Source organism: Oryzias latipes, chromosome 12, assembly GCF_053564925.1.
Source record: "Oryzias latipes strain Hd-rR chromosome 12, Olatipes_Hd-rR_3.1".
Taxonomy (NCBI): Eukaryota; Metazoa; Chordata; class Actinopteri; order Beloniformes; family Adrianichthyidae; genus Oryzias; species Oryzias latipes.
Genome location: NC_136248.1, coordinates 5,297,352 through 5,313,011, shown reverse-complemented (window position 1 = coordinate 5,313,011; position 15,660 = coordinate 5,297,352). Strand labels below are relative to the sequence as shown.

The 15,660-nt window shown below is 39.4% G+C and overlaps 1 protein-coding gene across 3 annotated transcripts in view; it reads left to right on the top strand.

Annotated features, from left to right (window-relative positions):
• ehmt1b (euchromatic histone-lysine N-methyltransferase 1b) overlaps positions 1-15,660 on the top strand; it is a 52,970-nt gene that overhangs the window by 19,935 nt on the left and 17,375 nt on the right. For all 3 annotated transcript variants that reach the window (XR_013659290.1, XM_020707861.2, XM_020707860.1), the window contains exons 2-8: positions 2,491-2,572; positions 2,663-3,177; positions 8,489-8,699; positions 8,787-8,935; positions 11,576-11,713; positions 14,344-14,415; positions 14,592-14,694. Coding sequence is in view for 2 of the 3 variants with exons in the window: in XM_020707861.2 (XP_020563520.1) it covers positions 2,491-2,572; positions 2,663-3,177; positions 8,489-8,699; positions 8,787-8,935; positions 11,576-11,713; positions 14,344-14,415; positions 14,592-14,694 (1,270 nt within the window). In the remaining variant the exon portion in view is untranslated. The remainder of the gene's footprint in view (positions 1-2,490; positions 2,573-2,662; positions 3,178-8,488; positions 8,700-8,786; positions 8,936-11,575; positions 11,714-14,343; positions 14,416-14,591; positions 14,695-15,660) is intronic.

The following is a 15,660-nucleotide window of genomic DNA, read 5'->3' as shown; positions in this document are numbered from 1 at the left end:
TCGGCTTTGATTTCCAGAATACAAATCCTGACTTCTTTGTCACTCTCACCTTCTTTGCTCTCAGTTGAGTGTATGTAATGAGGCCCCTGTGGAGGTGATGCATGTGCAGCTCCGGAGCTGTCATCAGGAGAACATGTGTGCACATACGGCTGTAGATACGAAAAGTATATTTAATCGGAACAGACCTGCTGTTTGGTTGGAGATGGCTGCCGGAGCCCTCACTCACCCGGTGTACATGTTCCTAAGAGACGCTAAAACCTGCATTCCCTCTTTAATGTGTGTCTCTCTTGTAAATCAATTGAGATGAAAGCTGCTGTCAAATGTTGGTCATGTTTAAGGCTTTGACTTGTCACCGTTCTTAAATCATCACCATGCTGCTGTTTGATTCTTTGTATTCAACCTTTTGGTTTGTTTGCAAATTAGGGTAGTGTTGATGATGTCGGCTGGACGTTTTCCCTGCCAGTGGTCTTGGAGTTGGCCTGAGGTGAACTGGAGAGGAGACGTGACGGGAAAAACGGCAGCTTTTGTGACCGCACAGGCAGCAGCTTTAGAGTGTTTTCTTTTCCTTCTGGCTCTTTCTTTTATATTTGGAAAAGCAATCTTTCATTTCTTCAGAACAATACCCAGCACACAGATACATTCAAGGGGCATTTGCAAGACAAAGGGAACGTATTTGGTGTTTGGCTGGACAGCAACTGAGCAGTATCAGTTTCCCGGAGACGTAGGAAGTCGTGTCCTTGTATCAAGCGTCTCCAAACTGATGAGTTTAATGCCTGAGAGAAAAACGGTAGATGATTGCCTGTCTTTTGGGCGTTGACTCTCAGTGTCTGAACCTTGCAGGGTAAGAGTTTACTGTGAAATGCAGTTCTGCTCTGTGTTTCAACAGCTCTGACTTCTTTTAAGGTTTCTTGGAACAGATCTAAAGATAGGTCACATCAGTATGAACGCCCAGGCCTTCACAGCTAACATGATATTGTAGGCATAGCAAAAGACTAGGCTGCTCAAATAATTGAAGGCCTTTAGAATGGCATGGTGATTGACATAAAGGGGGTAGATCATCTTCATGAAATGAAAAGTAGGGTTTACATTAAAATGTAGTTCTTAACCATTGGATTTGCAGTTTTTCTGATTTTTCTTTGATGTCACATTTGCTGATCCATTGGAAAGACCTGGGCAGCTCTCACAGCTTTGGCTTCACATTTGGTGCTCGGTACAGCAGCTTCCATGTTCCCATCCACAGGCCTCCAGGCCCTTCCAATCCCCCTCTAGTGGAAACCTGCTGCAATGGCCGCGCTATGTCAGTAAACAGTCTGGTTGCGAAATGGCGGAGATCTGCAGACAGCCTTCTCTGCCTCCCTTCCCCCCTCTCTGCTCTGTCTCCTTTGTGAGCGTTCCACCTTTCACCACTAGGGGGAGAGAAGAGACTGGTGTTGCAGTATTTTGATTTTCCCAACTGGCTTTCCAATGTGTGAAATGCGGGACCCAAAGGCTTCTTCTTCTCCTCATGTGCACACCGCTCCTTCCTGTAGATGCTGCACCAGGCAGGACTGTCCCAGACCGGTCGGTCTTTGGCAAACATCCTCCACTCCTGTGCTTGCAGGGAAGCAGTAGGCCAAATCTGTTAGCTTTTTAGACAAAGTGCTTGCTAGAATTTGTTCAAAGAGTGATTTGGGTTGTGTCCTGATGGATCCTTGAGTTGGGAGTTTGGTTGGTGAATGTGCAGATTCTTCAACTGGCTTTCTTTTATTTTAGTTCTCTTGTTTGAAATGAAAAATGTTGCATTTTATGGGGAAAATCTGATTTATAGGCTGATTTTTAGTTCTAGCTAAATATGACCCCTGCGCCCAGTTAACATTTTACACTGCTGGGAATGAGGGGCTGAACGTGCGTCTGATCATCTGAAATAGGTCAGTGTTTCTTTGAAGTTTCAACTGAAAGGCTGCCGAAGATGGAATAGTTTTTGAAGAGGCGGCTGGCTTTGGGAGGCAAAGCCTTAAAGAAAGCACCAGTGAGTTACCCGGGCCTCCCCAGTCCTCTGGGGCCTCTGGAAGGCCCGGGTTTGCTGATCAGTGGGTGGTTGAGTTTTTCTTGCCTCTACGTTTCTACTAGGTGGTTTTTCAGACTTAAAGACAAGCAATGAACTTGTGCAGAGCTGTCTTTGTCTAACTATTATCTTTTATCCCCCACCACTTCACAGATGTTTGTTTTACATAACGTTTTTAAATAAAAGAAAAGCTTAAAGTCTGTACAATGAGCTGAAATTGTGTTATTGCTTCAGTGGAATTTCTTGATTTTTTTTTTTTTTTTTTTTAAATAGTTTTTTCTGTTGTTATGCTGTATATTCAGTATGTTCAGGTCTGGTTTGTGCAAGCTACTTGCTAAGCAATCAATTCATAATTCACAAACATGTAAATAATATTCCAGTGGTAAATGCAGGTTTTTCGCTTCATGTACTTTCTTACTTCATGTACTTGTACTTTCTTCCGCCAGCCCGCTGGTCTAGCCGTGGATCGGTCTGGGTCCTCAACGAAAGAGGAACTGGATCCAGCAAGCGATGGAGAAGAAATGTCAGGTACCACATCAAAAACACTTGAACACGTCATGTTCATTTTTGTAATTTAGTGACTAATTTTTGCCTCATGCTTTTGGGTTTCATGCTCAGGTGGAGTTGAGGAGGTACCAGGCAGGATGTCCCCTCCAGGCACAGAGGCGATGCTCAATGGCAATGAGTTTGACGACACAAGGCACAAGAACCTGACAATTAGCAACAATAAGACTGCACTGTTGGTGAATGAGAATGGTATGTCTGACACGGAGCCACCCCACGGTTCTGTCACTGGAAGCAATGGATTCATTCTGGCAAAGCAGCAGCAGCAGGACGGCAGCGCAGCTGCAGTGAACCCTGCTTCAGGAGTTTCCCCTCACAGGACTAGCTGGTCACCTTTGGGCCAGGCAGGAGGGGGACCCATAGCCAAACCTGCCCCTACTGCGCTATCGGGGTGTGGGCGGGACCCAGGCGCTTTAAGGACTGCCACTGGTACGGGGACCACAACAGGGCAGGGAACGTCGGACATTAAAAATGGCACAGTTTCCAGTCCCACCTCACCTTCAGGTCCTGCTACCGTACACAGAGCACGTAAAACCATGTCCAGACCTGCTGTCAGCCCGGCACAGAAGGTAACCCTGAAATCTGTGGCTTTGTCTAACAAGTAAGACTTTATGTTTTTTGCTGAGCCCGAGGTTTTAGAATGAAACTCCCCACTAATGTGACGTAATCCAAAAACTTAATCAGACACCATTAGATATGATTCTGAGCGAGCAGCACAGTCTTAATGCTTTTAAAGCTTTTTATTAAAGTGCTAGTAAATCTATTTATGAGAAGGAGCCAGGTGAGTCCAGGCATAGCTGTCTTAGGATGTGCCTGTCCCACAAAGAAAGAAAAACATCAAACTGCATTACATTGAAACAATTTTGACATTAAAATTGCCATCTAGCCCTATTTTACCAATCTATCTGTCTTTTATTGATAATAATAAAAATAACTAGAAGGAGCTGCTTTTCCAGAAGAAAATGCAGGGTTGAATGCTATATTCCTGAACGAAAATGAAACTTAAAGGGTAATAATTGGCAACAAATAAAGGAAGAAATGATTAAAGTTTACCATAAATAAAGGAAAAACAGCACAATAACAAAAAAAGATATCTTTGTGAAAATTGCCTGCGCCAGGTGTTGAATTGGCGACCTTGTGCATCACAGCCAACACGCCATGCCATGACATCACCAAGCAGATACAGTGGACAGGACATGTAATCAATATAATCCTGGAAAATCTTTAAAAAATGTTCAAGGATTTGATGGATCACAAGTCATAACTGCAAAAACTGAAAGAGCTACACATTTTAATAGTTGAATGGTTAAAAAAGATTAGGAGTTAAACGCCAAAAAATGGCGGAAGATACTATATTAGCCCAGAAGAAAAACAGGGTTCAATGCTATATTTCTGAATGAAAATGAAACTCAAAGGGTAATAAATTGCCAAAAAATAAAGAAACAAAGACATGATCAAAGGTAATCATAAATAAAGTGAAAACAGCACAATAACAAAAATGATATTTTTGTGAAAAATGCCAGTCTTGATTGACCTGGTGTGTTTCTGCACCAAGGATTCCCCATGTGTGTCAATGGAGGCAAAAATCCTGGAATATCTAGAAAAGTTAAAAGATTTGAAGGACCAAAAGTCATAGCTGGAAAAAGCTGAAAGAGCAGAACATTTCATTAGTTGAATGATTAAAATATCTGAAAAATTGTAGAAGGAGGTAAGCGGCAAAAAATGGCAGAAGATACTATAATAAAGAAAGACAAACAGGAAAACACTGGATTGAATGCTTAAAGCATTCGGACGCTTTTTCAGATGCTCAAAGCGCTTACAATGTGTCCATTATTCATTCGCTCCTCGTTCATACTTGCTAATGGTAACCACTGATGTAGCCACAGCTGCCCTGGTGCAGACTGACGGAGGCGTGGCTGCCAGTACAAACCAATACCCTCTGACCATCACCAGGACATTCATGCACATTCACACACCAGGGGAGCTGCACCGAAGGCAGGGAGGGTGAAGTGTCCTGCCCAAGGACACAACAACCGTTCACATTGGCCAACCGGCTCAACCGCCTAAGCCACTACCGCCCCAAAAAGTTTCTTCTCAGCTGCTTCAATGCCCTTCAAAATAAAGCTGAGTCTAGTCAGGTGCATCAGGCTTTTTTGTGACTGCCTGTTTTATGCCTGCCTTTACTTGGCAGATAAGTTAATGCATTTTTAGTTGGGAGATTTTAAAAAGGGAGATTTATTAATGCATCACAAAAAAAGAAAAAAAAAGATTTTTCCTAATTTTTTTGTCTTTTGTTATTTTGTAAAACACAAATCATATATGGAACCAAAACCAAATCATGACCCAAAAATCAAGGTTTGAACCGATAAATTGGAAGAGTGAATCGTGGCAACCCTTGTGTAAACTATTTGGAAATGAATTGATTTCTGTTTTAGATTGAAAACCATTCTACTTTCTAAGTTTAAAATGTGTTTTTAAAGTGTTTGCTTTCAAGTCCAACTCCAATCTTCTTTTGATTTAATATATTTCATTTAGATTATGCCATTTTTAGGCAAAAAAAAACTAACAAAAAAACCTGTTAATTTTCTTGGACAAAGTTTGTGCAGAGTGGCAGTAGTACATTAGAAATTTGCCACTGAGTTGTGTGCGGAAGTTAATCTCCGCAGATATCCCATCATCCCTTTGTTTTCATTCTCCCTTGCTAGCTTACAGCCTCTCACAACTTCGTTAGCGGTGCAACAAACATGGTGAGTAATATTGCAGCCATCCAGCTGTACAGTTTAGAGCAGGGGTCACCAACCTTTTTGAGACCGAGGGCCTATTTCATGGGCAATAAGTGGTATGAAGGGCGCAACTAAAAAAACCCTAGCCCCCCCGCCCCCCCCCCCAAAAAAAAAAAACAAAAAAACAAAACAACGAAAAAACAAAACACAATCTGAGTACTTCCTTTTGTGTGACCCATTTTTATTTCCTCATTTTACACACAAAAACGTGCATGAATTTTCTAGACTCGTATTACAGGGGGGTTTAAAGTCAGTTGCAGAGGGGGCCTAAATCCAAAACACACTTTAAGTTGCAGCCAAACAAGATAAATATTTATTGAACACACTAAAGCTAAACTTTTAAACCTTTAAAACTTTAACTTAATTTTAACTTTTTAAACATAAATGTGAATAAAAACAGACAGGAATGTAAATCCAGAATTATAAATATCTTCTGTCAAATGATGAAAATATGAACAAACAAAGCCAGGAAATATGAATAATTAGAAATAATAAATCAAATTGTTCCATTTTCTTTGCTCTTTTGTCATTTTCTTAGAGCTCAACTCCTGACATCATTTTTAGCAATAAGTTCATTTCTGCTTGGTGTGTGATGTTCTGTGAGAGTCTCTGGTCCTGTGTGTGTGTCTTTGGTCCTGTGTGTGCGTCTTTGGTCCTGTGTGTGTGTGTCTTTGTGAAACATATCAGAGGGATGTGATTATTTAAAAACCTGTTATTGTGAAAATCATGTTTAGGTCTCATAAAACATTAAAAACTAAATCACAGAGCTCATCACTGGGATTACTCCAAAATTATTTGGCATTTTTCTAATTTAGTGCAACACCAACAGCAAAAATCCTCCAAAATCCTCAATATTTTCATAAATAAATGATCTTTTGTTTATTTATGGTCTGAAAAAGCGCAGCTGTTTTCTAGCCTGCATTACCTGCTGTCTTTATTTATAAGTAATCACCAAATAAACAACCGTAAAAAGAAATTTATATGGAAAATACAGACAAGTATTGTAAATGTCCGCAATAATTAGTGAAGAATGACATTATTAGAATGAGCTGAGTCATTTAAGCCACCCTATGATCCAGGTGTTGCGCAACGGTGTCCATGCGACGTTTCACCTCGCAAGCTGCGCCCACTATCCCTCCCCCTCTCCTCCTCACACACACACACGCACGCCTTTTTCTCAAAGGCGGGAGTGCCGATTCGCAAGTTTCAGGCCGTTCCATACTCTGCCATAAATTTCACGATAGCAGAACTAAAGTGCATCAGTTACTAATAGCAAGCACTGAATCACCACCCCTACTATCCAGGCCGCTACTGTTGAGCTCAAGTCTTGATTCACCATCCTCTTACTTAGAAGCAGCTCCACTGGACATCTGCTACCCATGCCTCATGTAACATACAACCCCCGTTTGTCAAAAATGACACTCACATAAGTTAGCGGACAATCATATCTGTCCGTTTATTTTGAGCACACCCACCACCAGCCAAACAGCATTAACTTCACTTCTGCTCACAGCTCCCTCACTTATGGTGAGCCATTTAACACACCAAGATTCCCCACTTCCCATGAGTCTTAGAAGCTGAAGGCGGGGCTAACCCCCAGATCGCCACAATATATTGATTTGCTACATGAGCAGTGCTATTTTTGGAGCATTCCCGTCAAATGATATTTACCCTTCCAATCCTTTTTTATATTCTGGCTTTAACTGGGACAGTGAACTTTGTGTCTTTTGTGGAAATGATGTAGAAACTGTGGAACATCTTTTCTTTGAATGTTTTCATGTAAAAAAGTTTTGGTCTTCTTTTTAATAATTGGCTTTAAGCCAAAAAAAAATCATCATTGACCCTTTAAATTGGAATACAATTAAAATTTGATTACAAGTAATTGACAAAAATCTGGATTACTCAACTGTCTCAACCTATTCTCTAAATCTTTACATTACATGAATCATAAGAACGCCCAGAAATTGTGTAATTTATTTGATATATTTAAACTTTTGTAATAGACCCTTACTTTATTATTTCTTAAGTTATATTTGTTTTCATATTTGTTTTTTTTGTTTACCTTTATCTCAGAAATAATATTGTTGTCATTGATATATATGCCGTGGTTGTTTGTTGAATATTTGCTTCAATTAAAAAAAAAAAAAAAAAAAAAAAATAAAAATAAAAAACATTTTTTGGGGTGCATTCCCTGCGGGCGCCACAAGGGTGCTCGCGGGCGCACTGGCGCCCGCGGGCACAGGGTTGGTGACCCCTGGTTTAGAGCCAGATTCCAGCTCAGAAAACAAAGACGTACATTTGTCTGCAAGTTGATGCATCAGAATAGAGCAGAGCAGGGAACTTGTGGCACGCACATTTCAGTTTCTGTCATAATTTAGAGCTTTTCCCATCTGCTTTTTTTTTCATCTACTTTTCATTCATTACAATTGTAAACAAGAAATAATCAGAATGCAGTTTTAATTTAAATAGCTTTATATGTGTCCTTCATCATGAGAAAAATGCCACCAGAAACATGCTATAAACACCCAAAACATGATTTCCATTGGAGTTGGTCTTAAGGGTTATTTATAACCCTTCTGCACAAATGGATTTTACTGACAAATCCATTTGTGCAGAAAACTTTTTCTACAAATGTTATAAAAATGTTGTAAAAATGTTTTTTAATAGAATCAGTTAAAGAATGAAATAATAAACAGCAGCTGAAAGAAAAAGTCCTCATTGTTGATATAACATTTCCATCACTAAATATGAATAAGGTGTGAATGAATAGTGGATGCACATTGTAAGCACTTTGAGCATAAAAATCCTTTCCATTATAATAATAATAATAATAATTCTTATTATTGTTTCTTTGGTTTTAAATTGTTTGTTAGCTTAAAAGGATATAAATCTTGTTTCCTGGATGCTGTTGAATCATGATTTGCAAACTTGGAAATGAATTATGCCTGAAACACATTGTCTTTTTTCATATTTCTAATATTTAAATGTCTGTAAAAACTGGACAAACCCAAAACTGCTGGTTTTGTTGACAGTAGCAGACTTTGAATTTAACCATGAAGTGCAGTGAAGAAACAGCTTTTCATTTCTGTCTTCTCAGCTTCTTAACAAGGAGCTGCGTGAGGCAAAGAACGCCAAAATGGAGAATATTTGTGCAGCGGACGCACAGCAGCTTCCCGCTCGGTCTCATCTACCTCAGAATCCATCTGATACGCCATCTTCAGAACAAACCGCTCCATTAACTCCACCAGCAGTTACTGCAGAACCTGCTGCGTCTTCGGCTTCTCCAGCTGCCTACAAGCTCCAGCTAGGTGAGACGCACTCAGGTGACAGCTGAGACTGACGTCTTAGAGGAGTCCTAGGTGCATCACTTTAAATGTTGTTCTGCGGTCATGTAGGGGCATTCTCGTCAGGATTGTCATCTCGGAAAAAGAAGAGGAGGATGGGAACATACAGTCTGGTTCCCAAAAAGAAAACCAAAGTGCTAAAGCAGAGAACTGTACTGGAAATGTTTAAGGAACTGCAGCAATCTGCCAAGAGCCCCCAGGTAACGGCATCTCTTCATCTCCCCTCTTAGTAACGTAGAATTGGAGGAAATTTTGAAAACTTTTGGGGAAAATAAAAAAAAAACATGCATCTTTTCTCTTTGTAACAAAAAAACAGTCTGAAAATGTCTCTTGGTTAGTTAGAAGGTTTCATTTATGTGGAACTACAGATGAAAGGTTTGCAGACAATAAACTAATAAAACAAATTAATCTGAAGAAGTGAAACAAGTCGGATTTATTGACGAAAATGAAAAATGAGTTGCAATAATTGAAATGTGAGTAAATAAATGTCAATCTGGTCATGTCCACATCAGCATTTTCACTTGTTTGGAAGTATTTTTCAAACAATAAAAACTGTTTCTAACGGACTATCCTAGCTATCCTAGCTAGCCACTTTGATCTTAATGAAAGAGCAGGACCTCCAGATACATATTGCATCATCTACATAGTTATCTGGTTTGATACTAGTTTGATAATAGTCAACCAGGTGGGGCCAGAACTGAGCTCTGATGAACTCCACATTAATTTGATATGTCATACACAGATTTTAAACACCCTTTTTTTAAGCCTTTTGAGAAAAATATGTCTGGTCAATAGAATTAGAAGCAGCTAAAAATGAGTATGCGAGTCACAATTTCCCCACAAAATGTGTTCTTCCTGGATGTTCTAATATTCCCTGGTGGAATGAAGTATTCTTAACATTTTTTGGACTTAAGCTGTACATAGGCTCCAGAAGATTGTGTAATAGTTTTTGCCAATAAATAGAGCAAATTTTCCAAGAACTTTCAACAAACGTCTCCCACTATTTGTGCAGCACACCTATGATAACATTATTTATGCAAAACTTAATCTGTAGTTTCGACAGTTCAACAGGTAAAATGCACAATATTTGTCCCATTTCTAAGTCTACATTTTTCATAAAGTTTAAATTTCTTTCCAGTCTTTCCTTCTCAGTGCTGCTTAGTCTTCAGTTACATTTAACCACAAACGGTTAAAAAAGATTTCTCCAAAGAAAAATGTCTTATTGAATGGCAAGTTATAGTGGCTTGCGAAAGTATTCGGTCCCAGTGACCTTTTCAACCTTTTGCCACATTTCAGGCAAACATAAAGATATAAAACTGTAATTTTTAGTGAAGAATCAACAACAAGTGGGACACAATCATGAAGTGGAATGAAATTTATTGGATATTTCAAACTTTTTTAACAAATAAAAACTGAAAAATTGGGCGTACAAAGTTATTCAGCCTTAAGTTAATACTTTGTAGCGCCACCTTTTGCTGTGATTACAGCTGTAAGTCTCTTGGGGTTTGTCTCTCAGTGTTTTCACATCAAGAGACTGACATTTTTGCCCAGTCCTCCTTGCAAAACAGCTGGAGCTCAGTGAGGTTGGATGGAGAGCGTTCGTGAACAGCAGTTTTCAGTTCTTTCCACAGATTCTTGATTGGATTCAGGTCTGGACTTGGACTTGGCCATTCTAACTCCTGGATATGTTTATTTGTGAACCATTCCACTGTAGATTTTGCTTTATGTTTTGGATCATTGTCTTGTTGGAAGACAAATCTCCGTCCCAGTCTCAGGTCTTTTGCAGACTCCATCAGGTTTTCTTCCAGAATGCTCCTGTATTTGGCTCCATCCATCTTCCCATCAATTCTAACCATCCTCCCTGTCCCTGCTGAAGAGCACAGACCCAAACCATGATGCTGCCACCCCCATGTTTGACAGTGGGAATGTTGTGTTCAGGGTGATGAGCTGTGTTGCTTGTATGCCAAACATAACATCTTGCAAAAAAGAATTTAGTTTCATCAGATCAGAGCTCTTTCTTCCACATGTTCACACCGTCTCCCAGGTGGCTTGTGGCAAACTTTAAACAACACTTTTTATGCATATCTTTAAGAAATTGCTTTCTTCCTTCCACTCTTCCATAAAGGCCAGATTTGTGGAGTATACCACTGATTGTCTTCCTATGGACAGACTCTCCCACCAGATCTCTGCAGTTCGTCCAGAGTTATCATGGGCCTCTTGGCTGCATCTTTGTTGATTTGCAGTGGTCTGATACTCCTTCCATTTCCATATATATTATCACTTGCACAGTGCTCCTTGGGATGTTAAAGCTTGGGAAATCTTTTGTATCCAGAACTTCTCCACAACAGTATGTCGGACCTGCCTGGTGTGTTGCTTGTTCTTCATGATGGTCTCTGTGCTTTGAACGGACCTCTGAGTCTATCACAGAGCAGGTGCATTTATACGGAGACTTGATTACATCCAGGTGGATTTTATATATCATCATTAGTCATTAAGGTCAACATTGGATCATTCAGAGATTCTCACTGAACATCTGGAAAGAGTTTGCTGTACTGAAAGTAAAGGGGCTGAATCATTTCGCACGCCCAATATTTCAGTTTTTATTTGTTAAACAAGTTTGAAATATCCAATACATTTCATTCCACTTCATGATTGTGTCCCACTTGTTGTTGATTCTTCACAAAAAATTACAGGTTAATATCTTCATGTTTGAAGCCTGAAATGTGGCAAAAGGTTGAAATGTTCAAGGGGAGAATACTTTCGCAAGGCACTGTAATTAATTTCAGATTCTTCCACTCAGCAGTTTTTGAGTTCTCTGCTCTTTAATTCTTGTCTTCTAGACTAAAGACATTAATGGGGAAAAAGTAGCAAATGCATCCGAGGAAGAAGAGTCAGAAGAGATGGAGTCAGAGGAAGAGGAGCGACGGCGGGCACATCAAACTTCTGCGGAGCAGGAAACCGCAGAACCCAATGACAAGGTGGGGCTAGAGCAGCTGAGTACTTTTTCTTTATACTCTGACAATACATGAATGTTTTAATAAACTTTGTTTACTAAATTTGAAGTGGAGGAATACCACTTCGACAAAGACAGACGGTACATAAAAACAAGATTTCTGAAGTTTACCAATAATTGACCAACACATTAGGAACATCTTAACAGTACACGGGGATAATGTTGCACAGCAAAACCACTGGATGCAATTTCCTGTAACTGTTTTTTTATTCTCTGTTAAACTCATTGACTGTATCTGAGAACTGGACTTAGTGTGACGTCACCCAAAGAAAAACGGTTTTGTGTTTGTTCAATTCAGTCGCCTTTATTTTTATATATTTATTTATTTACTTTTTACAATGTGGATGTTGCCATTCTGGAACCAGAAATCGTCAGTAAGCAGGGATTGGTACGTGTTGGTCTGAAGTCATTATTACTATGGCAACCACTCTCACCAATCAGGAGTGAGCTTGTTGGAAGACCACACCCCTTCCACTTAAAAGTTTTCTCTGGAAAATCTGTCAATCAAATGTTTGAATTTGATGTGAGACCACAGGCTTTTATTGAGGCATCTGATTGGTCTGTTTATAATTTGAATAACTTGAACTACAGAAAAAAAATAATGAAAAAAAATCGATTAGCAAAAATATGTATCGGAGCAAGAATGCTTATTCTGACAAATATAATGACTGAGTAACAGCTGTTTATTTCGGCTTGTATGAGTCAGCAGGTGCTTCCTGTTTGGAACGCCAGAGGGGCGGGGTCACTCAGTCCAGTTCTCATGTACCGTATTCCCCCCCTTATCCACAGGGGTTAGGGACACCCGGGAATATGGAGAACTACCCTCACCCCTGCACTAACGAATGTCCGTCACCGATCCTTACGCGTCACAAACCCTTTTGAAACATTTATGATGCTTTGTAAAACGTTTATTGAAGAACATTTAAGTATTGCTTTACATAGTTTTTTTTATTCAGAGCAATAGACTGTACTGTAGCATTCTTTATAACGCACAGTAAAGGAGTCTCTGTGCCCTAAAACCAGGAGCCTGTGCTTCCTCCTTCATCAGTTAAGTGCGGGAGGTCATCTTCTTTCATAAGGGGCCGGTTTCATCCATCAATCTTACATCCGTATGATAATTATTCTCCAGAATCCTCTTCTTCAGCGTTTCAGGATATTTTCTGACCGCTTCTGAGTCAGCTGATGCCATTTCTCCGTGCAGGGGCACAAACTTTGGTTATAGCGATTCAGGAACTGATGGGAGTAGCTGTGAAATATTCCTTAGCAGCCAGCAAGGAAACCAGCGGGCCTGTGTGCTCTTCATCTGCCCTCCCCTCCTCCCCCGCAGCACCTCATTCGGATCAAAAGTCTCATGCAAGCGTCTTGAGCTGAGTTTTTGTGATGAACCAGAGGAGTCACGTGATGCGTGAAACCGGGAATATTGAACTGCAAATACACGGGGGAACACTGTACTGTCAGTAGTTAACTTTAAAGTAAACTTGCAGACAAAATCCCGGTACTTATTGGATAGGTCTGTTTTTGTCTTGAACATTTATAAAACCATTTATCCACAGAAAAATGCTGAAGTAATCTGAACACAATCCAGTTTAGTTTCATGCAGTATTTCTAAATGTTAATGTGGAAGCCACTCATGACAGACCTGTTGACCAAGTAGAGCTCAGTTAAGCAAGCTCCAAAGGGCTGATGTTTCCCCATCAATGCACAGTTTGAGTGCAATCAATGCCTCTGTGATCACATTTTCAGCATATGAAATGCAGCTTTGCGAGCAAAGTCCTGCTGCCGAACTTCTCATCCTGACAGAAAGAATGACGTCATTTTTGCCCCACACTAAGACTTTTTGTGCATTAAGTCAATCAATGTCTTACTCTTACCTTTTGTTCTACAAGTTTCGGGGTTTTCTTTCAAGAGTTTCACTTTGATTTTCCCGATTCCCAGCTGTACCAGCTGTAGGGAGCTGTAGATGGACCCACTTAGTAACTCTTTACCATTTTTTGTGTCCAATTCTTTATTTTTATGTTTAAGGATGAGAAAAACGATGGGGAGAATCTGCATTACCTTAGCAACAATATGAAGATGAATAAGGCCCTTTTCCAGCCTCCTAAACAAAAGAAAAAATGCATTTTTTAATGACTCAATTCAATTTTTTTATATAGCCCAAAATCACAACAATAGTTATTTAAACGGACTTCATACCAGCAATTGTATAGTAAACATAAAATCACAAGGATCATGTAGTCATACAATTCAATCGGTAGATTCTAAACTAAACTAACTAAACAGACTCAAATAAACTGGGAATCCCTGACCTTACACCTTCCGTCGCAGTTTAATTGCATTAAACTGAAAAAAAACATTTTCTAACTTTATTTGAAAAGTATTTTTTTAAAATGATATTTATTGTAAAAATAACAGCTAAAAAATAATTGTTTGTAGCAAATGCTAACTCACTTTAAAAAAATAAATGAAGATGTACTAGAATCCCATCTGTATTTGCATAACTCCAAAACGCCGGCAGAGATTGTTTACAGTCGGCGTTAAATTTTGTGAATTCTCTGTAAAATGCTGCTAATAGTCTTTTACATTTTTACGGTGGAGGTGAAGGACGAGCACGAGTCTGAAGAGTCCGGGGAGGAGGAGGGAGAGGAGGAGGGCACAGAGTCGGACTTGGTAAGACCCTCTCCCATCATTTTCATCCTTCCTTTATCAGGGTTTTAAATCTCATACTGCCTCTGTTGACTGAGGACGGAGCAGAAGTGAGTTCTGACAAAGATTTTCCTCTCGTTGTTATGCTCTCTGTCTGTCACTGGCTTAATCCCTGACTGAAGTCCGTCTGTCCACTGCAGAGCACTGAGTCTGCATTAAAGAAAAGGCTGAAGAAGAAAAGCAAGGCAGACAGCGCCTGGCTAAGGCCTTCCAGGAAAAGGAAGAGGAGGATGAAGACCAAAGGTGATCTGCTTCCTCTCTGGCTTCATAGAAAACAACGTGAAAATTGTTGTATTTTTGATAAACCTCTACTATTTATTCTTGAGGGCTTGGGGACTTTAACTAAAAGTCCTGGAGGTGTTCTTGATTTTTTTATTTTTTCATAATTTATTTTCCAGACGCATTTGAATCTGAAAATTCTCAGAACAACACACTTTTTAATTTTTGTTTGATCAAATTACTTCAGATAAAGCAAAAACTAGTCTTCAAAAGAGAAAGAAGATTGATTTATATGTTTTAGGAAAAAAAAAACAGGATGGAATATTTTGAGCTTGCTTTATTAATTTAGATAATTAATTCGGCAAAAAATTCTCTATTTATCTGCATTTTGTCAAGAAAAACTAAAAAAAAAGGGACTACTTCAAAAAAAAAAAAGATCTTGTTTCCACTTAGTACATCACTTGAAGTATGACATCTACCTAGAGTCACACTTGTTTTTTTTATTAATACTATTTCTAGAGAAAAGTTTCAAACTTGATGTCATCCACACTTTTTAGGCTGTTGGAGCTGCACAAACATTAGATTGTGAATGTTGCTTTGGATAGCAAAGTGCAGATAAACACAACAAGGTTTTCAATTTGCTGGGTTTAAAGGGCTTGTCCCATGCTATACTCAAGCCTTGTATAGCAAACAATATCCACATGATAATATATTACCTTTCACACACAAAGGAAGTGAGACCAAGGTTTTTCAACCAGGGTGCTCGTCTGATCTAAAAACATTTCCCATCTCCAGGATATCAGCTCTGTGTTCATCCAAACAGGCCCTGATAAAACACAGAGTATTTAGGAATATGAAAGATAATAAAATATTTTTTATTAGATTAAATTAAATGCATTTTGATAAGAATGATGGTAACGCGATTCAGCCGTAGCGTCAGCTGTTTTCGGAAAAGTCAGTGCACCTTTAACTGTCTCCACCAATCATTCT